Below are 26,274 nucleotides of genomic sequence, written 5' to 3'. Positions count from 1 at the left end.
ATAGTGAAATGAACATCTGCATATTTGTCATGGGCCCTGCCCTTTAGAAGTGGACATTATATGTCAGCTTGCTCTGCATACAACTTATAGTTCAATATGTATTATAAATGTCACAAGATAGGAACTGATTGTGCTTTGGGCTTAGCTACTAATTTTTCAGAATTAAAAATAATTTCTTATAGTTCTACCAGAAGTAACCATGTATTTGTTGTCTCTTCATCTCATTCCTGAAGTAGACTTAATACTGAGGTATGTACTCAAGTGATTAATTTTTATTAACTGCAGTTGGAAATCTGACAGAAGTTGTCCCTCAGCTCCTGGATCAGCTTCGCACGGTAGAGCAGAAGCGGCCTGCAAGCAACGTTTCTGCCAGTATCCAGAGGATCCGAGAGCTCATTGCTCAGACCAGAAGCGTTGCCAGCAAGGTAACCAGTGAAAGGAGTCGTCATCAGTCACTGGGTGATAATGATAGCGTGAGGCTGAGCTCAGGCTCCTTGGGCAGCTTCCAGAGCTGGAAACTTTCTACTATATTATCCAACTTGGTAGCTCTCAGCTCCATCCGTTCATTAGAATCACATAAGGAGCTTTGAAAACCAAACCAATTCCTGGTCCCAACCTGAAAGCAATACTCATGCTCTCTAGAGGAAGGGCTCAGAACCTGTATTTTTTTGAAGCTCCTCAGTGATTCTAATGTGTAACCAAGATTAAGAAGCACACATTTAACCTAGTCAACAAAGCTCGTAGAGCAAAAGGAATCAAGGAAAGCTAACCCCACTAAAAGACTCAATTTTTTTATTATTATTATTATTCATTATCCTAACAGCTGTCTTTGTGCAGTTACTATATGGAATAATCTTGCTCATCTACCTCTTCAAAGAATTCTCTAGTGCAACATAGATGATATGAAGCTTTTACTGACCTCTCTACAGGCTTAACACATAGCAGCTAAACTGAACAATTTCAACAAAGACCTCATCCTGAGATGCTATACAGAAGCAACACAACACCATAACTAGTGCTGGCATTGATGGGAAATATCCTGACACAGCAATTAACATTTTCAGTGTGGCAAAACATGGCTTGTTCTTGGCCCCCTTTCTAATTTGTTTTTTATTAATTTATAGACCAGCATTATTTTTTACAACCAAATTATATGGTTTTATTTTTTCAATTGAGAGTCAGCCTGAACAGACTGTTGGTCCTAATTACTGACAGAATTAGGAACTGGAAATCAACTATTTTGTAATGAAGGAAATTATTATTGGTAAATATACCCAACTTTTTTTTTTTTTTCTTTTTTGCGGTATGCGGGCCTCTCACTGTTGTGGCCTCTCCCGTTGCGGAGCACAGGCTCCGGACGCGCAGGCTCAGCGGCCATGGCTCACGGGCCCAGCCGCTCCGCGGCATGTGGGATCTTCCCGGACCGGGGCACGAACCCGTGTCCCCTGCATCGGCAGGCGGACTCTCAACCACTGCGCCACCAGGGAAGCCCCCAACTTTTAAATGATATATGATAATTGGTCCCACCCCACAAATCACCTTTTTTAGATACCTTGAAGAACATTTCAAAAAAGATTTATTGTCAAGAAGTGGCATTTCCAATGCTAGGTTTCTGTGAATGCCTTCTGGTAGTTTTATTTCTATGCGGTAGAATTTGGGGGCCTTAATCACCTGAAACCATTTTCTGAAGAGAGTTTTGGCAATGCCTTTGGGGCCCACACAGCTCCCCAAAGGGAGATGTTTTCTATGCATATATACATCTTTTTCAAACTCTCAGTTTTTACAAAGGAACTTTAATCCCATACACTGCTTGATTGTTCATTAAGATTTATTGTGCTTTACTCAACTGGCAACATAAGACAGCTGCACTCTAGGCACTTGGAAATATAATCTTGAACTCACTGACCATCAGTATTAATCAAATTAATATTATTCAGTTATGTAATACATCTACTTATTCATAAATATTTGCATAGACGACATGAATATACACAGTCCACCTACTTATTAATACTCTGAAAATCACCTCGAATCAGACCAGTTCAGCACGTTATATTGGGCCTCTTAGAAATGTATTTACTAAATCCTGCTTTGTTGTGATGCCTTTCTAAGGATCATTATAAGAAACATCTTAATGAACTCATCACTACAGTTATTATAATGATAAAGCCAGGCACTGGAAAACACTTTACAGTTATCATCTGGTTTCATTCTCATAACAAATTTATTGTCCTCATTTTACAGATGAGGAAACTACAGGTTAAGTGATTTGCGCATGGTTCCATAGCTAGTAAGTGGCAGAGCCAGGTTTTAAGACCCCATCTAAGACTTCAAAGCTGGCCTCTAGACCCCTCCCAACTGTCCAGACATGATCAAGGATATTGCTCACAGCCTCACCCCACGCTCCTCTTTTGAAGACCCTAGGGAAAAGGTCCTAGCTATATTAGTACCCAAGATTAGTTATTATTCTCCTGATCAATTAGTTGTTAATTTTATGGGCCTTGTGAATTGTATAACTGACCAAGTATCCCTTCAAGCTGTTTAGTTCACCTTAACCAAATATGTAGTTCATTGTGGAATGCATATTTATCCTCATTCTTAGACCTACTTTGTCACCTTTTTGTTCTGCTTTCTTTCACCTCACTTTAAATTTAAACTGTATTATCTTCCTTAAATCCTTTCTCCAACAAGTTGAGGACATAAGTAAACAAAGGCTTGGAGGTCACGGGTAAAGCTCAGAGACCTCATAAGGAATGAGGGAAGCCCATTGAGAACCATGGGAAAGCACTATGCCCATTTCTGTGGGGTACTTTTAATGGAATAATTTTGTAACTCCAGATCCAAGTCTCCATGATGTTTGATGGTCAGTCGGCAGTCGAAGTGCATCCCAAAGCCAGAATGGATGACTTAAAGACCTTTACGTCCCTGAGCCTGTACATGAAGCCTCCTCCTGTGAAGCAACCAGAGCTGGGTGGGACTGCAGATCAGTTCGTCCTATACCTCGGAAGCAAAAACGTAAGAGCATGTGGTTGTAAATGATGGAATAATGTTGAAAGGAAAGATAAGTGCTTTTTCTCTTGCCTTAAAACAAAGCTACCTGTGCAAATAAACAAAATTTCTATTCTAGCACCTCAAAAGTTATAGACCATTTTAAGGGCAAGACTAAAGTAGTGACTTTAGGACAAGTCATTTCTTCTCTGTGTGGGATATTTCTGCGGTTTCTTCATATCGGCCTCACACTGCTAACTCTGAGGAGTCTGAATGCAGCATTTCAAAGACACCCAGAGTACAGAGGCCTATTATGTTTAATGCTGAACCCTGCTTTGAAGGTGCATAGCAATCGGTATTGCCAGGCTGCATTATATCCCCAGATTAACCAAACAAGGTTAGCACACTCCTGACAGCCATCAAATGTCCACAAGCCCACAGTTGCTTGCCTTCCTGCCCAAGGTATATTTGGACAGGCATGGAGGGATCGGGGGGAGGGGCAGCACACTGATGCAGCCACAGGGAGGCTGCAAAGAACGAGGCGCTGCCCAGTCTAATGGGCACTTTGGTAATAATTCAAGCCAGACTTGCCTTATATACAGCCAAGCATCTGGATTGCTAATTGTCTTTTAAAGAAATGAGAACGAAAGATGACATTCATTCATATGGATTTTATTTAAGAGACTTCTTGACATTTCAGGCCAAAAAAGAGTACATGGGTCTTGCAATCAAAAATGATAACCTGGTGTACGTTTATAATTTGGGAACTAAGGATGTAGAGATTCCCCTGGACTCCAAGCCTGTCAGTTCCTGGCCTGCTTACTTCAGCATTGTCAAGATTGAAAGGTAAAGTGAATCCGTGACACAGGGCTCATCTGCAAATTTCATAAAAAATCTATTGAATGCACTCACGCATGCACGCACGCACGCACGCACACACACACACACACACACACAGTCTTTCTATGGATGTTGCTCCTCTTTCTTCCATTATTCCTGTACTCCTTCACAAATACCTTAGTGGAAAACAAAAAATTAGAAAGAATAGTCATCACTTCTAAAGAGCAATCTGATTATTAGATTTTTTTAATCTGGCCAATCCATGAATTGATTCCAAGATGGAATGTCTTTTTTTCCCTTTCCCTTTGATTGTTGACATTATATAAATGCTTATGAAAGTGACAAAATCAAATCACCAATTCTGTGATGAAGGGACATTCACATTTTGACATTTAAAAAAACAAACAAACATATTTTCGGGCTTCCCTGGTGGCTCAGTGGTTGAGAGTCCGCCTGCCGATGCAGGGGACACGGGTTCATGCCCCGGTCCGGGAAGATCCCACATGCCGCGGAGCGGCTGGGCCCGTGAGCCATGGCCGCTGAGCCTGCGCATCCGGAGCCTGTGCTCTGCAACGGGAGAGGCCACAACAGTGAGAGGCCCATGTATCACAAAAAAAAAAAAACATATTTTCTACAAATTATCTGGCTAATAAAGAGTGAAAATTCTTTATCTGAACAGGGTAGGAAAACACGGAAAGGTGTTTTTAACAGTCCCAAGTCTAAGTAGCACCGCAGAAGAAAAGTTTATTAAAAAGGGGGAATTTGCGGGAGATGACTCCTTGCTGGATCTGGATCCTGAGGACACCGTGTTTTATGTTGGTGGCGTGCCTTCAAACTTCAAGGTGAGCTATCCAGCTATATTTTGACTTATTGCAAATCTATAGTGATTGTTTTTAGAAGTCCATAAAGCCTACAGTGATTCAGCGCTTGGATGGAAACCTTAATATCTTAAAAAAAAGAGTTTAGCTCAGTGGGTGGTAGAATTCTGAATTAGGATCTATAAATCTGCTGCTTAAATCTGGTCTGTGCTACCCACATTTTCATAGTGTCAAATACTTTCAAGCTATATCTAACACTTGAATATCAATTTATTTCATTCTGATACATGCATATGTAATTAATTACCCCTACCTACTGCAGGAATGTCTGTACCTTGTGGGTTTATAGCTAGTCTTCAGGTTTACAGACGACAGTTTCAAAAATTCCGTTATCTCAGCTAATATACAGGCATGAAATGAAATACCTAGGATGAGGGAGGGGGTGGGGTCTAGGAGGGGAGATGAGACCTGTTGAAGGGCAGATACAGGAAAGGCCCAGGAAGACAGGGAGTTGATCCAGGATTTCAGTTGCAGAACTGTTACTCACTAGTGAGAGGCACATTAGTGAACCTCTCTGAGAATTACTTTCCCTCTCTTTATGTGAGGACAGGAATACCTACCTCACAGAGCTGGTGTAAGGATTGACTTTGGTCATGAATCCACAGTCAGTTGTGTGACTGGCACATATTATATGCTCAATAAACCCCACCCTCTCTGCTAAGATATGGACAACTGAAAAATCTTCGTTATTCTAGATGGTTTAGCATAGAATAGACACAAACTCAGGTCTAGGAAGATATTTCTATCAGTGGGAAGGTCCCCTTGACCTACTGTTGTCTCACTGCCTGATCTGTGTGGACTGGATGAGATGTGGTCATGGCACAGTTGACTTCACCTTGTTTCACAGCTCCCTGCCAGCTTAAACCTGCCTGGCTTCGTTGGCTGCCTGGAATTGGCCACTTTGAACAATGATGTGATCAGCTTGTACAACTTTAAGCACATCTATAATATGGATCCCTCCAAATCAGTGCCCTGTGCCAGGTAAGAACGTGTTAAGAGTACTAAAAATTTGATAGCCATGCAAGAGCTGCAGATGAGACAAGTGTGGGTAAATATTCAGGTTTTCAATCTTTTTTGGGGGGAAACCAGTTTTGAAACTGCATAATAGTCATGCCTGCACACAACTTTTCAGTTCTTCTCTACCATAATGAGCATGCACTATTATTAAAAGTTAAACTACTTGTTTGCAGCTTTGGTTTCAGATTCCAGAGACTGGAGTCTCACTGGAACCTTCTGTTATCTTAGCACATAGGGTAGAGAAAAAAAATCCATTACAAACAATTTGTTTAAATGCTTCTTTGTGTCTCCATGCAGACATCAGGACTTCATTTAAATGCTATTAAGGTCCATGAAAAATGTCGTGAGAATGGGTTAAAAGGGCCTCATTTGAAAAGCATAACAGAAGCTGTCATATTCATATGATCCTTGTATTTTTATTTCAGAGATAAACTGGCCTTTACTCAGAGTCGGGCTGCCAGCTATTTTTTCGATGGTTCTAGTTATGCCGTGGTGAGGGATATCACAAGGAGAGGGAAATTCGGTCAGGTGACTCGCTTTGACATAGAAGTTAGAACACCAGCTGACAACGGCCTTGTGCTCCTGATGGTCAATGGAGTGAGTAAAAATAAAAATCCTACATCTTCTCCCTTATTGCCTTTACTTTCTGCTGTGCATGTTTCTAGGAACCTTCCCAGGTTGAGTGTGTCATGCCATCAAACTGAAGTTTTAGCTTAGAAAGCAAAATTGGGTTTTTTTCCTTCAGGGAAATGATGTCAGCAGTAAGTAAAAGCAGCCATGAGATGCATTTCCCTGCAGTACGTTTTTGGATGTATATTAAATATAACCCCTTTAATAAACTAAGGGAACTTTAAGGAAAATCAGCACCAAGATCTAGGCGAGCATGTGTCTACAGAAATTTAGCACTGACTTTTTAAATCATATGCCCTAATCAGTTAAAAAGAAGTTTGCATGCTTAATATGTGTGTGTGTGTGTGTGTATTTATATATATACACACACACATTACATCTCTTTATTTATTAATGATATATATATACTACATATGAATATAATATTCAAAACTAGGAAAAAGATAATTTATATAAAAACTGAATAAAAATAAATACAATTTTAAAATAAAGATGAAGTAAAATAAAATTAATTTTATTTTGCTAATGATACAAGAATTATTAATGGCAGTGTTAGTGGGAACAGTGTAATTAAACATGCTTAAGTATTTTTGAAAATCTCATTAAACGCATTGTGATACAAGTTTTGTCCTGAGTCCAGTTTATTTCAATACTAAGTTCTATTGGCTATCATAACTAGGCAAGATACCTCATATAAATAAAAATGTAGGAAATATATGATTAGCTGTGCTTACTAAATCATGGTACGGTTATTCAGTCTCATTCACCAATTGGCAAAAGTTGTCTTTGAAATTCAGCTGGCAGATTTTCATCTTTCCTGATGTCCGTTCTTGCAAGGTAATCAGATATCGTATCATTTTGTAAACTTTAACAAAGGAATTCAAGACCGTTAAAAATCTTCATTTGAAAGACTTTTAAACAGGTTAGAAATTACTTTCCAGAAATGTTTTAATAGTGCAGATATGAGAGTTTTTATGGTAGTATACTTACATTCTTTTCATCAACAAATTTACTTACCAATAGAAAACTTTTCCATATACATTTTTTAAAAACCATCTCCCCAGGGCTTCCCTGGTGGCACAGTGGTTAAGAATCCGCCTGCCAATGCAGGGGACGTGGGTTCGAGCCCTGGTCCGGGAAGATCCCACATGCCGCGGAGCAGCTAAGCCCATGCACTACAACTACTGAGCCTGTGCTCTAGAGCCCGCAAGCCACAACTGCTGAGCCCATGTGCCACAACTACTGAAGCCCGTGCACCTAGAGCCCGTACTCCACAACAAGAGAAGCCACCGCAATGAGAAGCCCACGCACTGCAATGAAGAGCAGCTCCCGCTTGCCACAACTAGAGAAAGCCCGCGTGCAGCAACCAAGACCCAATGCAGCCATAAATAAATACATACATACATACATGCATACATACATACATAATTTTTTTTAAAAAAAACATCTCTCTAGAGTACAACTTTCTTCCCTGCCAAAATAGTTTCTCATCCATTGTTACAATGCCCCTACCTTGAAATTACAGATCAAGTATGGTTTTTTTTTAGTAGCTAGTAGGTTTTATACTACTAAAAGACATTTGTCATCACAAGTAAAGGTCAATAAATTTAGAATAATTCATTTTATAAGGAAAATGTGTAACCCTCTTGAAACTTAACAGCCTTTTTAGTAACTTACAGGAAATAATCTGCAAACATCTACATGTCTCAAAATATTTTCACATCACTGTATCTCAGTAGAAAATTACTGTAAATAGTCTATTATTAAGTGACCTCACTCATAAATCCATGTAACCAGGCACACATAAACGTCAATAATTGCAATAGGCTAAACACAAAGAAATGAGTGGGGGGGCCATGGCCTGCCTTCAAGTGTGGAACTTCATTCTCAAAGCCTCACATACTGTGTGAATCTAAATCCCATGAAAATCCATCCAAAGGACAAAATGAAGGCCCAGAGTCAATCCACGTATTAAATATTAAAAGTTAGCTTCTTTCTCTATTTTAGAGTTTTAAAATGAGTATAAATAGAAGTTGAAATATTTTCTTTCTATACCTCAGTGCATTTTGTTCCACATTCGCAAGAGTATATAAATTCTGCCCAAAAGATCACTTTCTGTGAAATAGGGACTTTCCATAATACTTTATTTTTCAGATCCATTGAATTCTTCTTTTTTTTTCAGTCTTTATTGAATTTGTTACAATATTGCTTCTGTTTTTATGTTTTGGTTTTTTGGCTGAGAGGCATGTGGGATCTTAGCTCCCTGACCACGTTTCAAACCCGCACCCCCGTGCATTGGAAGTGCAGAGTCTTAACCACCGGACCATCAGGGAAGTCCCGAAAATCCATTGAATTCTTGTGTCTATGAACTATCTTCTAAAACAAGCAAGCCTGACCAGTAAATTACTTGAGTGTTACAGAATTACTTTGGTTCTTGAATATCACATGGTCCAAGCGCGTAATAATTCCGTATTTATCTACGTAACTCCAGTGTTTCAAAATAACACAGGAATGGCCCTCTTTTTCTTAGGTCCATATTTGCTGATAATTTTCTAAGATTCTTTTCAGCATACCTTGGAATTCTTTTTCAATGTTACCAATTTTGCTCTTAAAGTGAAATGTAATCACATCTATTGGCCTGTTATAACTTTGAAATGTTGCCTTAAAAAAGGGCAGTTTGAATACATATGGTCTATAATACTCTGTTTTCAAGATTGTTAAAGGTCAATAAGGTAAATTTTAAATTTCATTAATTCACAAAGTAAATGAAAAACAATAGAAGATAGTTGTTTTAAATTGTAGATAAATATTAAAATTTCGGTGTATAAATGAGACATAACTGCTGATATGGATGTAGTTGTGACTTTTATTTCATAATAAGAATATCATGAGACTTCTTTAGTCTGAAAACAGTTTCAATAATAAAGTATACAGTGTTATTTCTCAAATTCAGCTAAACCTTCTCTTTCATAATAGCAGACGCTCACATCTTATAACTTTTTGTCTTCTCCACAGAGTATGTTTTTCAGCCTGGAAATGCGCAATGGTTACCTACATGTGTCCTATGACTTTGGGTTTAGCAACGGCCCTGTGCATCTTGAAGACACAATGAAGAAAGCTCAAATTAATGATGCAAAATACCATGAGGTACTGATGGTTGCAGTTTGAGTATTTTGTTTTGTTTTATTTGTATTTAGATCTACTGATCTAATCAGATGGTCAAATGAGATAGGTGAGAAAGTAATTAAACTGAACACCTTCACATATAAAAACCAAGTGAAAGGCCCTCACCTACTCAACTCCAGGATAACATTTGCTTTAAAAGAATGGATATTTTATCATATTGGAGTTGTTTGTTTGTTTTAATAAATTTATTTATCTATTTTTGGCTGCGTTGGTTCTTCTTTGCTGTGCACAGGCTTTCTCTAGTTGCCATGAGCGGGGGCTGCTCTTCATTGAGGTGTGCAGGCTTCTCATTGCGGTGGCTTCTCTTGTTGCAGAGCACAGGCTGTATGCGCGCGGGCTTCAGTAGTTGTGGCACACAGGCTCAGTAGTTGTGGCACACGGGCTTAGTAGCTCTGCGGCATGTGGAATCTTCCCAGACCAGGGATCGAACCCATGTCCCCTGCATTGGCAGGCGGATTCTTAACCACTGTGCTACAAGGGAAGTCCCATATTGGAGTTTCTAATAAAAGAGTCAGTGAAGATTCATTTTAATTGCTTCATTGATCAAAAGACTCCCATTAATACTCTATCTCTTGATTATGATGGCACTTCTATACATTTGTTGAAAATGAGAGTGTAGATACACAGCCATTTTTTTGCTTTTTCCTTGAGTCCCATTAAATGTAAAAAGAGTAGATATAAGTAAATCATTTCCTTTTAAACCATTTATCCAAAACTTAGAAAATACTAACAAAGATTTTCTTATAAAGAAAACCCACAAAGAGTGCTCTTCAGTCCTGAACAGATGTGAAGTATACTGATAATATATTTCTTCTATTTTCACTAACAACTACTTTAAATCTACACTTTAATAAAATATATAAAAGGCATAATATCTTTTAAGTTGAACTGAAATGCAGAGACTAGAGGCTATATTTCTCTTTTCAGTTCAAAGTCCATAGCCTTCATGAGGATGGTTTACAAAGAATATTTTAACTATTTCTCTGACTGGCATTTTCCCACATTCATTAAAGCATCTCACTACACCACAAAAAAATGACACCTGGCAGCATTCAGTCCAGGGCCCAGAAGGTAACTGTTTATAATTTTTTTCCTGAATCCCCTCAGAGGGGCAAAATAAAACAGTTGGTCTCATAGCAAAATTTTTCTTGGGCTAGCCTTATCTCCATATGGAAACCCTTCTCCAGCAAATATGAACTTCTGGTTATCTAAGAAAGAGTTTTCATGTCTGTGAGTAAGAAAGGAAGATCTTATTCCCCGCTTTGTGAACAAACAAGCATAAGAACATGGAGGCCCAGCTCTTACAACCAGAATAATTAAAATATATAGCAGTCTTCAAAAAGGTGATTGTTGGCTTCCCTGGTGGCATAGTGGTTGAGAGTCCGCCTGCCGATGCAGGGGACGCAGGTTCGTGCCCCGGTCCGGGAAGATCCCACATGCCGCGGAGCGGCTGGGCCCGTGAGCCATGGCCGCTGAGCCTGCGCGTCCGGAGCCTGTGCTCCGCAACGGGAGAGGACACAGCAGTGAGAGGCCCGCAAAAAAAAAAAAAAAAAAGTGATTGTTAAGCAGTGATCAACTTACTATGCACTATTTCTCCCAGATCTCAATCATTTACCACAATGATAAGAAAATGATTTTGGTAGTTGATAGACGACATGTCAAGAGCATGGACAATGAAAAGATGAAAATACCTTTTACAGACATATACATTGGAGGAGCTCCCCCAGAAATCTTAGAATCAAGGTAAGCTTTTTTGCTGTTGTTAAGCTGCTTGTTCCTAACGAAGCACTGGGCTGAGGATTCAACATCCAGGAGAGGTGTAGTAAATGTTTGAGCATTCCCACCTACTATTTTTGTACACGTTTACAGAAGCACACACACAGCCATTCACCCGTGGGCCCTGTGCAGCTAGTCCTCATGACCCCCTTAAATTGTCATCTAGTAGATGTGATCTACAGATTTCTTTAATTATTTATTACTCTTAGAACATAGTCTAATGCAGTATTTCTTATCCGCAAGAGGAAAGGTGGAGCATGTGTATTATGTGAAAACAAAGAAGCATTGTGTTCATTTACTTTTGTTTTAGTATTAATTTAGACTTATTTGAACTCTCAAATAGCATCTTAGGGTAAACAAAAATTTTAAGCCTGTGGGGGTTGTGAATTAAGTATAATGAAACATTAATATATTCAAAATTTCAGCTGTCTCATTACCATCAGTTCATAGCATCAGAGACTCTTAAAACTGAGAGACAACTTTAGGATATTCCAGTCCAGTCACTCTCAACCCTGCTTCACATTAGAATAAACTAGAGAACTTTTATAAACATCGTTACCCATGACCATTCTCCAGAAATTCTAATTGTTCTGGGATGAGGCCCCAACCGTAAGCTTCCTTTCCAAACTAAATATCCTCTTCAATTCCTTCAGCCATGCCACATGGGATATTTAACCATTATGGTTGCTGTATGTGCACCTCAGTCTGTCAATTAGCATGATCATGCAGGTATGATCTTGTCAGAGCAGAGTAAAGTGGGACTGTTACCCCTTAATTTGGCCAGTGTTCACCTAAAATACATGGAAGTCATTGTAACTTGCTCAAAATTAACTTCATATTCATACAATATCCAATAATATGTTCTTGGGCACTTCCTATCTTAGCCATAATGATGGGTGCTAGGATTACAGTTTTGAGCAAAATGCCATCCTTAATCTTAAAGATAAAGGATTTCTCACTTTCCTATTGCTCCAGAGGCCCAGCGTTCACTAAAAACTTCTCTAGCCTTAGTTGATTAGTGTGTTGCAGATACATTAAGGACAAGTAAATGAGTTCATGACCCAAGTGGATTAGTGGAAGACTGAAGACCCGGGTTCAAATCCTAACTTACCACTTGTGACATTAAAAAAAATTACTTACTATTTCTCAGTTTCACTTTATAGGTAAACCATGTGAAACTGCCAATTTTTGACCCATACATATGTCAGTTCATTATGGTTCAACCTATTAATCATCTGTAAAAGGGAAATAATAACATCACCATCTATATCACTGAATTGTTATACAGATAAAATGAGCTAATGTAAGTTAAAGGATCTTGAAAATTATAAAGAAGTAAACAAATTGGCTTCGTGCAGAATAAAGCTGTTCTGTATGCAAAGATTAGACATTACTGTGTGCTTATGAAAGAAGGCATGAGAATATGAATAATTATACAGCTATTAAAAATAACTATAAATAAAATCAAAATTTTATATCCTACATATGTAGGGTAACATCATCATCACCACCACTACCATCATCATCATGGCTATATCAGTAAAGACTAATTTTCTTTTCCAGGACCCTAAGAGTACACCTTCCCCTGGATATCAATTTCAGAGGATGTATGAAGGGTTTCCAGTTCCAAAAGAAAGATTTCAATTTATTAGAACAGACAGAAACCCTGGGAGTTGGTTATGGATGCCCAGAAGACTCTCTTGTAAGTACACGATCAAAAGGTTTTTAATAAATAGACAAGAAACTTACTGCTCTTAAAAGCTGAAAAAGCTCTTTTCTCTGTAATCCTGTGTACACCTTGGGCTCTTTTCTGCCACCAGTGGAAAGAAGAATCATTAAGCTAAAAAGGCTTGTGGGGATCCTCTGTGACTTGTCCAGTTGCTTCACTTTTCAATGGTTGGGGCTACCAAAGCCCAGAGAGGCTGCGTGAGCATCTTCACTCACTCATGGTGGAGGAAGTAGGGAAGCTGAAACCCCATCTTTTAGAGGCATACAGAAGGAAGGCTAGCATGCCTGAATTCCAGTATAAACCAGAAATTAAAACATAACTATTAACATAGGAACTAGCAGATAAGGCCTTTGGTATGTAAGAAATGGGCATTTTAAGCTTTTTGATAATTATCCAAACACTGTATTCCTACTTTCTTTGGCACACAGATATCTCGCAGAGCATATTTCAATGGACAGAGTTTCATTGCTTCAATTCAGAAAATATCTTTTTTCGATGGCTTTGAGGGAGGTTTTAATTTCCGAACATTACAGCCAAACGGGTTACTGTTCTATTATGCTTCAGGGGTAAGTATTTGTTTTTCCCTGTGGAATCTTCTTTGTGGCAATCGTTTTGTCTGTTAAAAATACTTTTAAGCACCTTAAAAGTGATTTTCAATTCAGATTAATTTTGACTCGTGTACACACACAAATGTCTCATTTCCGACACTTTGTAAAATATTATATATGTTGTATATGAGGAGTTTTTAACCTGGGCTTCATAGACCCACCTCTCAGGGGTTCATGGAAAGAATTCAGTGGGTCTGTGAACTAGGTGAGAAAAAATTACAACTTTATTTTCTCTAACTACAATTTAGCATTTTCTTCAATTGTGAATGTTGGCAACAAACCACAGTAATATTAGCAGTACCTGTCACTTTGTCATTAATAGAAATCACAGGTATTTTTCATTGCACATTATAGTAGTCACAGGTATCTCAAAATATTTTTGCTCATTGCTACTTCTAAATTGCAGTAGTTATTAGATCTGCTAATAGATTTTATTATTTAGTGCCTTAATGTAGAAGTACGTATATAACTATATCACATATTTATTGGTTCAATATTTTGAAACTGTATTTCAGTGTAATTGGTTTCCTTTGTATTCCTACATATTTTGTTCAGTGATTTTAAAATATTTTATGAAGGGGTCCATATGTATCACCAAACTGCCAAAAGAGTGCATAGCACAAAAAATGTTAAGAATCTCTGTGTATATATACAAACTCATGTGTGATTCAGTTTGTGAAATAGTTCTTGAATTTGGTATAGAACACTGTAGCTCAGCTTATAAAGATATGCTGTGTTGAGAATACAATAAGGTTTGTAAAAGTTTGGTGACCTTAAGTTCTAACTGATTTATCTCTGAAAAGGTCGTCACCAATATATACACTGATGGACCAAGTCATAATACGATTTATAAAAGCAGCTTTTACTTTTCATTCTTATTACCTTGTATCTGTCACATTTATATCCAATTTAAATCAGTAGCATCTGTGAGAATTTACCCAAAACACTTTGTAGGACCTCTGCCACCAAACCTGCCTCAGATTACCATGGTTAGTTAAATAATACCTTTTGTCCACAAAAAGTAGTTATGTTGAGGGCTAACTGTAGAGGTTGATGCCCACGTAGGGAAGAGAAGGAAGATTATCATTTTGCCAATATTTTAAGACAAGCAATAAGCAAATTCAGAAAAAGATGTTAACTTCTGCTATTTTAAAATTTTTCTGCCTCTGTAGATGAAAAGTGAAACATTTTTAAAAGCCACATTAGCAAATTAACCCATGCCTGGTCATCTAGCTACATCCCCAAGGAAATTCAAATATTGCCTTTTCAAAAGTGAGACTGATGACAGAATAGAAATGCCTGAGTTAAGAAAGTAACTGATGCTGGGATGACAACTACTTAGCATGACAAAATCACCTGAAATTTTCAGTTCAAAATACAGGAAATTCCTCTTTCCATTGAAATGTATCTGATTTTATAGGTAACACCAATACAAGCAATAGAGTATTTTGTTGTTGTTGTTCATAGAAATTATTTTTCAAGCAAATTTCCCACACGATGGGTGTTCCTTTAAGCAATCCCATTAAGTAAGTGTTGAAGATGTGTCCATCTTTTGGATGCCTGGCCTCCCTAGTTAAAAAACCTGTGCTTGCATTTCAGTCAGACGTGTTCTCCATTTCATTGGATAATGGCACTGTGATCATGGATGTAAAGGGAATCAAGGTGCAGTCGGCAGATAAGCAGTATAATGACGGGCTGTCCCACTTCATCATTACCTCTGTCTCCCCTGCAAGGTACAGCTCCTCACTTTATTTTCTTTCTACCAGATGGCTTTATCTGTAGGGCATGATTCTGTCCAGTGACCACTGTGAATAATAGGCTATATTATTACTTTTATAGTGTTTAAAAAAATGATAGAAGGAACAACTTACCTTCTTTTTAAAAATTGATATCGGGCTTCCCTGGTGGCGCAGTGGTTGAGAGTCCGCCTGCCGGTGCAGGGGACACGGGTTCGTGCCCCGGTCCGGGAGGATCCCACATGCCACGGAGCGACTGGGCCCGTGGGCCATGGCCGCTGGGCCTGCGTGTCCGCGGCCTGTGCTCCGCAGCGGGAGAGGCCGCAGCAGTGAGAGGCCCGCGTACCACAAAAAAAAAAAAAAAAAAAAAACTGATATTAATTTTTAAGACATGCCAAATAAATCACTATAAAATTAACTAACAGGTATGTAAAGTTTTTTTCCCAGTGAAACCGTAAGCTATAATCTTGAGAGAAGTACCTGCACATAGCACTTACTAAATGAAGTGCAGTGTTTTGCACATCTTAGAAGGAGCTCAGCAAATAATTGGTTTCATTAGGTTTTAATTAAACAATTGAGAATGTTGCATTTACGGCCACATTTTAAAAAGTCTAATAACTTTATCTTTAACATATGTAATACTGAGTTTCTTTTTCATAAAAAGAAAGTCTTTCTGGAAAAAGAAAGAAATTTCCGTTGTAGACTGCTTCTATTCTATGTCCACTTCTATGGAGCCCTCCCATTATAAAAAACATTAATAGGTCTTTTCAAGACACCATTTCCAATCACTATCAGTGTGCTTTACAATGAAAATAGTTTCCCACAAGTGTGATTAAATGATCACCATGATTTATGTTCTGATTTTTCCACACCAAAAAAAAAAATAAAAAGTTGCCGATGACTAGTCATCTGAACTTGCTTCTATGGGTTTAAATTCTAGTCATAGTTTGGAGAGTCTTTTCTGCATATAGACATAGTCAGCCGTTTTACCCTGAGTCTCACGAAGAGTTTGGCAACTTGTTATCTTGTCATTAACCAGATGTTCCATTTCAATTCCATGAGAAAACCTGCAACCTAGAATGGAACTCGAGGTAAAATGTTAGCTGTGTAGTGCTTAAAGAAGCTTTTTCCTTACAGGTATGAATTGATAGTAGATAAAAGCAGACTTGGGAGTAAGAACCCTACCAAAGGAAAAGTGGAACAGACACAAGCAGATGAAAAGAAGTTCTACTTCGGTGGCTCACCCATCAGTCCCCAGTATGCTAATTTCACTGGCTGTATAAGCAATGCCTACTTTACCAGGTATAATATTTTTATTATTCATAAATCTGCATGATTGATAAAGAAGATCAAGTCGATAATGAAAATATTTATGGTGTTAAAACTTAGAGCTATGAAATATCAGAGGCATTAGAGGGTAGTAATTAAAAGCTTGCATGTGCTTGAGAAACTGACACACTTGGGTTTGTGTGTAGGTGTTTTGCCTTTTAATTTCTGTATGACATTGGCCAAGTAAGCCTTCATTTCTTCACCTGCAAATTGCAAATAATAACAGGGCCTGCCTGGTAGACTTGTTATGAGGATTAAATGAGATAATGTGCATAAAGCACCTGGCGTACAGCAAACTATAAATATTAAATGCGATTATTTCTGTACTTATTATCAATGGTATAGTACAGAGCAACATACCCAAATCATCCTTAAAGGTCTCAGAAAGTCTTTTTTAACTTAATGCATGACTTCATTTTTTTCATCATTTTTCTTTTATTGAAATTTAGTTGATGTACAGTATTACGTTAATTTCAGGTGTACTACATAGTGATTTGACATTTGCATATGTTATGAAATGCTCACCAAGATAAGTCTGCTAACCATCTGTCCTCATACCGTTATTACAGTATTATCAACTGTATCCCTTTTGCTGTTTGTTACACGCCAGGGGCTTATTTATGTTGTAAGAGGGGCTTGTACCTCTTAACCCTCTTCACCGATTTTGCACCCCCACCTCCCCTTTGGCAGCCACCCATTTGCTGTCTGTATCTATGGCTCTGTTTCTGTTTTGTTGTCTGTTTTGTTTTTTAGATTCCACATATAAGTGAAGTCATGTAGTATCTGTCTTTCTCCATCTGACTTATTTCACTTAACATAATACCCTCTAGATCCATCCCTGTCACCCATGGCAAGATTTCATTTTTTGTGGCTGAATAATATTCCATATACATATATATATATATACCGCATCTTTATCCATTCATCTATCAGTAGACACTTAGGTTGCTTCCATATTGTGGCTATTGTAAATAATGCTGCAATGAACATAGGGGTACATATATCTTTTCAAATTAGTGTTTTTGTTTTCTTCTGTAAATATCCAGCAATGGAATTGCTGGATCATATGGCAGTTCTATTTTTAATGTTTTGGGGAACCTCCATACTGCTTTGCATAGTGGCTGCACCAGTTTATATTGAGGGTTAGCACATCCTCACTAACACTTGTTATATCTTGTCTTTTTTATGACAGGCATTCTGACGGTGTGAGGTGGTATCTCTTTATAGTTTTGATTTGCATTTCCCCGATGATTAGTGTTGTTGAGCATCTTTTCACATGTCTGTTGGCCATCTGTATGTCTTCTTTGGAGAAATGTCTACTTAGGTCCTCTGCCCCCTTTTTTAATCAAGTTGTTTGTTTTTTTTACGTTGAATTGTATGAGTTCTTTGTGTATTTTGTATATTAACCCTTTATCAGATATATTATTTGCAAATATCTTCTCCCATTCTGTACGCTCCATTTTTGTTTTGTACTTAACAAAGACAGTGAGGGCCCCCTGAGTACAAAAACATGCAAGGAAGGAATTTAATACAGATTAAGTAACACAGATGAGGTCCCCATCATCCAGAGCATGGTGAGGGAAAACATGTTCATCTGTCAGAATGTGCTGGTGCCAGGTACAAAGTTATTGGTTAATTGGTTAAATGATCATTTCAAGGGTTCTCATTAAGGTAGTGGTTGGTGGATAAAGGCCCATCATGTACGTGTGCACACACACACATTTTAATTGCTAAGGTTCTTTGACTGCCATAGTTTCATCATGTAATTCTAAACAACATTTTTAAGGTTTTTCTTTCCTCTATTACAAACACAGGTTGGATAGAGATGTGGAGGTCGAAGATTTCCAGCGGTATTCTGAAAAGGTCCATACTTCTCTTTATGAGTGTCCCATTGAGTCTTCGCCATTGTTTCTCCTTCACAAAAAAGGAAAAAATTCCTCAAAGCCTGAAACAAGTCGGAATAAAAAGGTAAAAGATAATGCCGTGCCAACTTCTTGATTGCCCTTGTATTCCACACACACAATTCTAGACACTGATGCTTTATAGAATTTACTCTTGTTTGCAACTGTGTACATATGAAAGATACGATTCCTGTAGTATCTGATATTGCAGTTTACCAGATTTGTTGTATCATTTCTTGTTCCCAGAAAAACAGTTTGAATAAGCTTTTACTCATACTTCCAACTACTTTTCATTACAGTAGTTAAAATTACTCTGTACTTTATAATATATATTATTTATTGTGCTAATTCTCTAGTATCATTTGCTTTCACATAACTATCTCTGGTTTCTGTCACAGTCATGGAAATTATTAGTCTCTGATCTTACCCTGTTTTCCCCTCCTTTCTTGACCTTCATTTTAACCACTCACACAGTTGACCTGTGGCATCAACTAGGGCAGCTGTTTCATCAAATTCTTGAGTCCTAAATTGCGTTCACTGATGACTATTCTTTCTCGTTCATTTACTCCTAGCATGTACACTATTTGCCTTCATTACAAGTGAAAGTCTAATTCCTTCTCATTCTTTCAATCTAACCCTCCCTACTCTTTCCTGGTCAGATGTTAACAATGCACTCAAGTACCAGTGCTCCCATCCTGGTCCAAGCCATCATCATCTCCCATATGAATTACTGTAATAGCCTCCCAAGAAGACTCCCTACTTTTACCTTGTTGCCCAATAGTATATTCTCAGCACAACAATCAGATCCTTTTAAACATGCGCTATCATGTTACTCCTCTGCTCAAAGTGGCCCCCCACTTCACTCAGAGTAAATGCTCAAGTTCCTACAATGTCATAAGAGGCCCTATATTTTCCACGCCTCTTTCCCTCACTCACTCTTCTCCTCCCATTGATCTCCTGGCTATTTCTAAAAACAGGCCATGTTCACTCCTGCCTAAGATCCTCACTTGAGCTTTCCTCTTGCCTGGACCACTCTTCCCTCAAATATCTGCATGGACAACTCCTTCGCCTTCTAGGACTGCCCAACTGTCATCTGCTCAGTGAGCCCTGCCTTAACCCCTATTTTATTTTATTTGTTTTTTTTAAATTGAAGTATAGTTGCTGTATAATATGTTACAGGTATAAATATAGTGACTCACAATTTTTAAAGGTTATACTCCATGTATAGTTGTTATAAAATATTGGCTGTATTCCCCATGTTGTATAATATATCCATGTAGCCTATTTTATACCTAATAGTCTGTACCTCTTATTTCCCTACCCCTATATTGTCCCTCTGCCTTTTCCTCCCCCTACTGGTAACCACTAGTTTGTTCTCTCTGAGTCTGCTTCTTTTTTTGTTATATTCACTAGTTTGTTGTATTTTTTAGATTCCACATATGTGACATCATACAGTATTTGTCTTTCTCTGACTTATTTCACTTCGCATAATGCCTCCAAGTCCATCCATGTTGCTGCAAATGGCAAAATTTTGTTCTTTTTTACGGCTGATTAGTATTCCATTGTGTGTATATATATATATATATATATATATATATATACCCCACATCTTTTTATCTGTTCATCTGTTGATGACCATTTAGGTTGCTTCCATATCTTGGCAATTGTAAACAATGCTGCTGTGAACATTGGGGTGCGTGTATCTTGTCAAATCAGAGTTTTTGTTTTTTCAGATATATGTCCAGTAGTGGAATTGCTGGGTCATATGGTAGTTCTATTTTTAGTTTTTTGAGATACCTCCATACTATTTTCCACAGTAGCTGCACCAAGTTACATCCCCACCAACAGTGTAAGAGGGTTCCTTTTTCTCCACGTCCTCACCAATTTGTGTTCTTTTTGATGATAGCGATTCTGACAGGTGTGAGGTGGTATCTCACTGTGGTTTTGATTTGCATTTCCCTGATGATTAGTGATGTTAAGCATCTTTTCATGTGCCTGTTGGCTTTTGGCATCTCCTCTTTGGAAAGGTGTTTATTCAGGTCTTCTTCCTATTTTTTAATTGGGTTGTTTGTTTTTTCAATGTTGATGTATCTTAGCCCTTATTTTATACCCCAGCCCACCTCCTGCCTTCTACCACTACTACTGATCCTTTATCTTTTCCTAGCTGTTCTTTTTTCCATAGCACCTATCACATTTTACTTTATTATAGACTTTATTTATTATGGTTATTATGAGAGGCCTAATAGTTCATAAATGGAAAATGCACAAATAATATACTCTTTATAGAAAAAGGCAGAAAGCTGTCCTGCAGAGAAAAGGAGAATGAAAGCAAACACTGACAAAAACAACGCTGAGATACCAGAAACATCCAGATAAGGAGTGCCTTAATTCTTCCTAGCTTTCCAATTCCTGATTCTTGCCTGTGGTAGGACCCCCACTACACTTTCTTTTCTTGGATTGCGGAAGATACTCCTATATCCTTATAACACATTTCCCTCTTTGTCTTAAGTAGCTCAACCAGTTTGGCTATAATCTGAAACAAAAGAATCTTGCTAAATTGAAATTGGTACCACCAGTTGGATTGCAACTAATAGACCTTCAGAGAAAGAAATTACACTGGTAAAGTCAAGTCTAGCGGGGTTTAGTGGGAATCCACACACACGTACCCATTTTGGGATAGTAAACTGAGTCTCTGTGTTATATGGTAGCAAAGCAATTGATTAAATTATAACTTTTCTTTTTTTATTGTTATTCAGAGCATATATCCACAGAGGATTTAGGGTATTTGGTTGCCATATATAAATTTTATTAGTTTTTGCAGCAGACAAGAGACAGGTCCTAGTCCATGTATTCCCACGGTTAAGCAAACAAAGGCAAGGCTGGTCAATTGAGACTCGTGATCCAACAAGCCCTGCTTTGCTGAGCCCCTGTCGTCTAAGTTACTGTCACTCTCCTCTCACAGCTAAGTGGATACACTGGTTGAGAAAAAGTGAGATCCTCTCCACTGGAATGGAGAGAATGAAGAATGGCCAGAGTTGGGGAAAGTCCCCGACCCCCACCAATCTCTCACCCGCACCCTCCATGCCACGTGCACACCATTTCCAGCTTTGTTCCTCAATGAGACAAAGGTGATCAATCTCCCATTATAAGGCTTGTTACTCCACTGGGGTTGGAATACAGTGTGGAGTCAGGGGAAATTTCCCAAGATACATTAGAGGGAAAGAGTCTCCCCGAAGCCCCACTCCAGCCCATTCTGTCCACCCGTAGCTTGAAGCTATGGCCGTTATTTATAGGTGAGAGCCTGGGCCAACCAAAAACACATTGGTGACTGGATGTACTTCCTCCATCCAAGAGAGGAGGCTTGCTTCTGTAGCAGTGAATCAGGTTCTGAGTCCTGACAACTATGTGAGGAATGGAAGAAGGGATGGTAGAACCAGGTGGGCTTTTCTTTAGGACAGGTGAGTCTCTGAGCACCACTTCACTTTCTCCAATCTAACCACCACTGAGAGAGTTTCCAGTATCAGGACCCAACTTTAAGAGCCTCTGCCCTGAGAGCAGGGCACTGGCACAGCTGGTCTGCCCTTTAATTCATTCATCTGCCCTCTGCCCACCATACCTGTATTTTGAGGGTAATTCTGGGATTTGCCTGGAACACTGATTTTTTTTGGAGGTCTTATATTTTGCCCATATGAGATTAAGAATTTTATTGTCAGTCTGTTCCAATCTGTATTATTATCTTCTGGAAATTCCACACTGCTTTGTTCGACTAGTAGAAAGCCTCATAGACTTCCAGGACTATTGTGGATTTATTTTTATGTGTATAGTTCTTCTGACATTTCAGTGGGAATTAGGGAGGAGGAAAACTAAATGTGTGCATTCATTCAACAACCTGAACCAGAATTGTCTTTTCTCCTTTAATCCTGTGTCTCATCCTGACTCTTACTGTGTTCTCCAGTTCTCCCTAGTGCCAAACATTTCCTCTCTCTCCACCCTTGCTTTGTTGCAGGATTTCTTCCCAAGTGGGTCAGATCAGGCCACTCCCTGCTTTTAAAACCTGAGTGCCTCCTCATCACCTAAAACACAAGACTCCATTCTTTACCAAGTCATCTAAGGTCCTTTCTGTCCAGCAACAACCTGTCTTCCAATTTGTTGTTTAAAAGCCTATTCTTCCAAATCAATTTTCAGTCCTTAAAAAACAGGAAGCATGTCTCACTCACCTTTCTATTCCCTACCACACACTGCCCATGGAAGGCACGCAGAAACGTTGATTTCTTTCCCCTTCACTCCTACCTATTAGGTACTCAATAAACATTTGCTTGAATAAATAAGTAGATGAATGCTCAGATTTACTTGCATGTACTTTTGCTTCAGAAATTGACTAAATGACCATTAAATAGTAGTCTATAGTTTCACAATTCTAAATTTTAAAATCAGTAGTGCAATTTTAAGAGCACAAGATAGTTTTTAAAAATTGTTTTATATCCTGTCACATAGGTTTGCTACATATCACCAAAAATATTCTTAAATATTTTGAAGATGTTACTAAGTTGTTCACTTTTTATACAGGATGTGTAAATAATAATATGTGTATTCGAGTGATATTGTTGCATATGATATGAGGATTTTATTGATTTGTCTTAGGGTTATTTTATTGCCAGCTTTTTTATTTTTCATCATTGATTAAGATGTGCATTTAATTTAAATCACAGAGCACTTGTCTCTATAGCTTCACTATCACAGACTAGAATTTTGGATTTGTTAACATACTCTGTTGTTGTTGTTTGTTGTTGTTACTGCTGCAGCTACTGCTGGCATTTGCTTATGGTGGTAGAGGAAGGAAGAGAGAGGTCTAATATTTTATGAGTGGAAAATGCACAGATAATATACCCTTGAATTATTTATCATCATTATTAATGATAAGAAAATCAAAAATGAATTTTTGCTACTAGTATGTCAGTTTTGTCCCTTAAATGATTCATTGCCTATTCTTATAGGGAGAGAAAAGCAAAGATGCTCCTTCATGGGATCCTGTTGGCCTGAAATTCCTAGAGAGGAATGTTCCAAGAGACTCTCACTGCCACCTTTCCAACAGCCCTAGAGCAATAGAGCATGCCTATCAGTACGGAGGGACAGCCAACAGCCGCCAAGAGTTTGAACACTTAAAAGGAGATTTTGGTGAAAAGTAAAGTAACATACTATCCTTTCAGAAACTTGATGCCATGGCTGGGCTGCATCCTTATTTGCCATATGTCATCCTTTTCCTATAATTTTTCTGTGCCAAATTAATCGTATTCGTTTATCATCAAAACAAATACTAAATAGTACATGATTCATACTGTCCAACAAATAACATTCTCTGTGACTTTCTTCCCAAAAGTAAGGTGCATAAAACAGCATTCTCCTAGGAGTTTGCTGAACTTTATCAAAAAGAAAAGACAATCAAAGAAAGGAAGATGGGGTAAATTTTAAATGACTCATCATTTAACCTTGCTATCACCTTCCCTCCCCCATACAAATTGCTTTCAGATTGTAAATGGGAATGCATCTGAACTGCTAGAAGGTTAATAAGGAAAGACACTGAAAATACAAATGCGCTTGTATCTCTGTTGGCCCTCAAGCTATCTCTAAAGTTCATCACTCTTCCTGGTATTTCACAAATCTCCAGGTTATTTAGTATTATTGAAGATTTCTTTGTAAACTGTTAGCACCCAAATATTCTTATATAGGTCTTATATAGCTCTTTCAAACATTCATACAAGCAGTGCATTCAATAAGAAACTCCTAATGCCTTCTAATTTCCTGTTTTCCTAATGGGCAGAATCAGTATTTTGTATTCTTCAGGAAAAATTTAGAGTTAATCAGACTGGAAATTAGCCTCATAAATGTATCTTACCTATGGCCTAGAGCTAAATTTCTAGAAAATTTTATTTAATTTCTACACATTCTGGTAGCTGTTTTTAGCATGTGATATCCATTAATTTATTTTTACAGGGAGAAAATTGAATCTGTATTTTAGACAGTACACAAATCATATTGTTTCTATGCAAAATTATATATGCATATTAATTACTACTATTTTGTCCACATGAAGCTTCTTTAACATAAAGATTTTTACTAAACTAATTGCAACCATACTTTAAAAGGAAGACATGAGATTATCCTTTACTGAAACAACACTTTCTTAAATGTGGGATGTATCCCTGTTGTGTGAGGAAATGGAGAAGGATTTACATTTTTGAACTAGCGGTACTTACCCGATACTCACTAATAATACTAAGAATGTTAGTATTCTAATTTAATCTTTAATCTAATAGTATTCTATTCTAATCTTCTAATAATACTAATAATTAGAAGAATGTTGCTTGGGATTAGATCGAATGGCTTTATTCTTCCTTACACTCTGTTGCCTTGGAAAGTTAGAGATCACCCTCAGTCTCCTCTGACAGGTGGTAAGCTTTTTCTTCTCATTTACCAGATCCCAGTTTTCCATTCGTCTGAAAACACGTTCCTCCCATGGGATGATTTTCTATGTCTCGGATCAAGAAGAGAATGACTTCATGGCTCTTTTCTTAGCCCACGGCCGCTTGGTTTTCATGTTTAATGTTGGCCACAAGAAACTGAAGATTAGAAGCCAAGAGAAATACAATGATGGTTTGTGGCATGATGTAAGTTGAAGGCAGAGCATATTATTATCAGCCAATGTCCACCACTGTCAAATGGACTGACACTAATACCCACCAGGGGTTTTTCTAGAAACATCCATGTAAAAATTCTGTTGCTATATGTTCAATTTCAAAGCCTTCATTAACTCATTATAAAAATCTTGAAGCATATTATTTTAAAAGAAATACAGTCTGAGTATAATATTTTTGACAGATCAATTTTCTTTAGTGCAGTTATTTTAAACAAAAGATCAATGGCCAACATAAACCGAAGTTTGTTTTTAAGGATATTTCACTCGACTGGGTTTTTTTTCCACTGCCTATAATGTTCTAAATTTTCAATGATTGCTGAGTGTCTCGTAGACTAAGCTATGGGAGGTACAAAGTGAAGAGTAAATCTGTTAGGACGACAGGATACAACAGGTAGAATAACCTAAATATCAAAGCAATTCAGTGTGTATATACTGGAAAGAGTAAGCAATGTCAGCTGCATTACAATTAATTATAATTAAATTTACAAGAGAGAGCACGTGGGCTGGCCAGCTGGGCAGAGCCTCAGAGAACTCTGCTAAACATAAGCTGTATTCGGAAATTAAGCCTGTAATTTTAAATCAAGCGTTAAAGGAAGAGACTCCTAACCTTCAGAGAAAGGACCACTTTTTTAAAGAACTTCTGTGGCATTGCAGTTGCAAAGTTGGGAGGAGAGGCAACACAGCCTTCTCTATTGTCGTTCTCTCCATCCAGGTGATATTTATTCGGGAAAAGAGCAGCGGCCGACTGATAATTGATGGTCTTCGAGTCTTAGAAGAAAGTCTTCCCCCTACTGGAGCTACCTGGAAAATCAAGGGTCCTATTTATCTGGGAGGTGTGGCTCCTGGAAAGGCTGTGAAAAATGTCCAGGTAAGCCAGGCATGACCAGGTAGAGCCATCGACCTTTAGAGCTGGAAGATCATTTACTCTGGCCCTCATTTTACGATTAGGAAACTGGCAAAAG

At 38.1% G+C, this 26,274-nt stretch overlaps 1 protein-coding gene across 4 annotated transcripts in view; it reads left to right on the top strand.

Annotated features, from left to right (window-relative positions):
• The window catches only part of LAMA4 (laminin subunit alpha 4), a 150,263-nt gene that overhangs the window by 114,405 nt on the left and 9,584 nt on the right, over positions 1–26,274 (top strand). For all 4 annotated transcript variants that reach the window (XM_030882804.3, XM_060283746.2, XM_060283745.2 and 1 more), the window contains 16 exons: positions 286–425; positions 2,839–3,015; positions 3,689–3,834; positions 4,508–4,670; positions 5,554–5,687; positions 6,149–6,320; positions 9,369–9,500; positions 11,140–11,282; positions 12,879–13,017; positions 13,473–13,610; positions 15,252–15,385; positions 16,526–16,690; positions 18,532–18,685; positions 23,613–23,800; positions 25,094–25,283; positions 26,025–26,180. In XM_030882804.3, the coding sequence (XP_030738664.1) occupies positions 286–425; positions 2,839–3,015; positions 3,689–3,834; positions 4,508–4,670; positions 5,554–5,687; positions 6,149–6,320; positions 9,369–9,500; positions 11,140–11,282; positions 12,879–13,017; positions 13,473–13,610; positions 15,252–15,385; positions 16,526–16,690; positions 18,532–18,685; positions 23,613–23,800; positions 25,094–25,283; positions 26,025–26,180 (2,471 nt within the window). The remainder of the gene's footprint in view (positions 1–285; positions 426–2,838; positions 3,016–3,688; positions 3,835–4,507; positions 4,671–5,553; positions 5,688–6,148; positions 6,321–9,368; positions 9,501–11,139; positions 11,283–12,878; positions 13,018–13,472; positions 13,611–15,251; positions 15,386–16,525; positions 16,691–18,531; positions 18,686–23,612; positions 23,801–25,093; positions 25,284–26,024; positions 26,181–26,274) is intronic.

Source organism: Globicephala melas, chromosome 14 (assembly GCF_963455315.2).
Source record: "Globicephala melas chromosome 14, mGloMel1.2, whole genome shotgun sequence".
Classification (NCBI taxonomy): domain Eukaryota; kingdom Metazoa; phylum Chordata; class Mammalia; order Artiodactyla; family Delphinidae; genus Globicephala; species Globicephala melas.
This window is presented reverse-complemented; position numbering and strand designations above follow the sequence as displayed.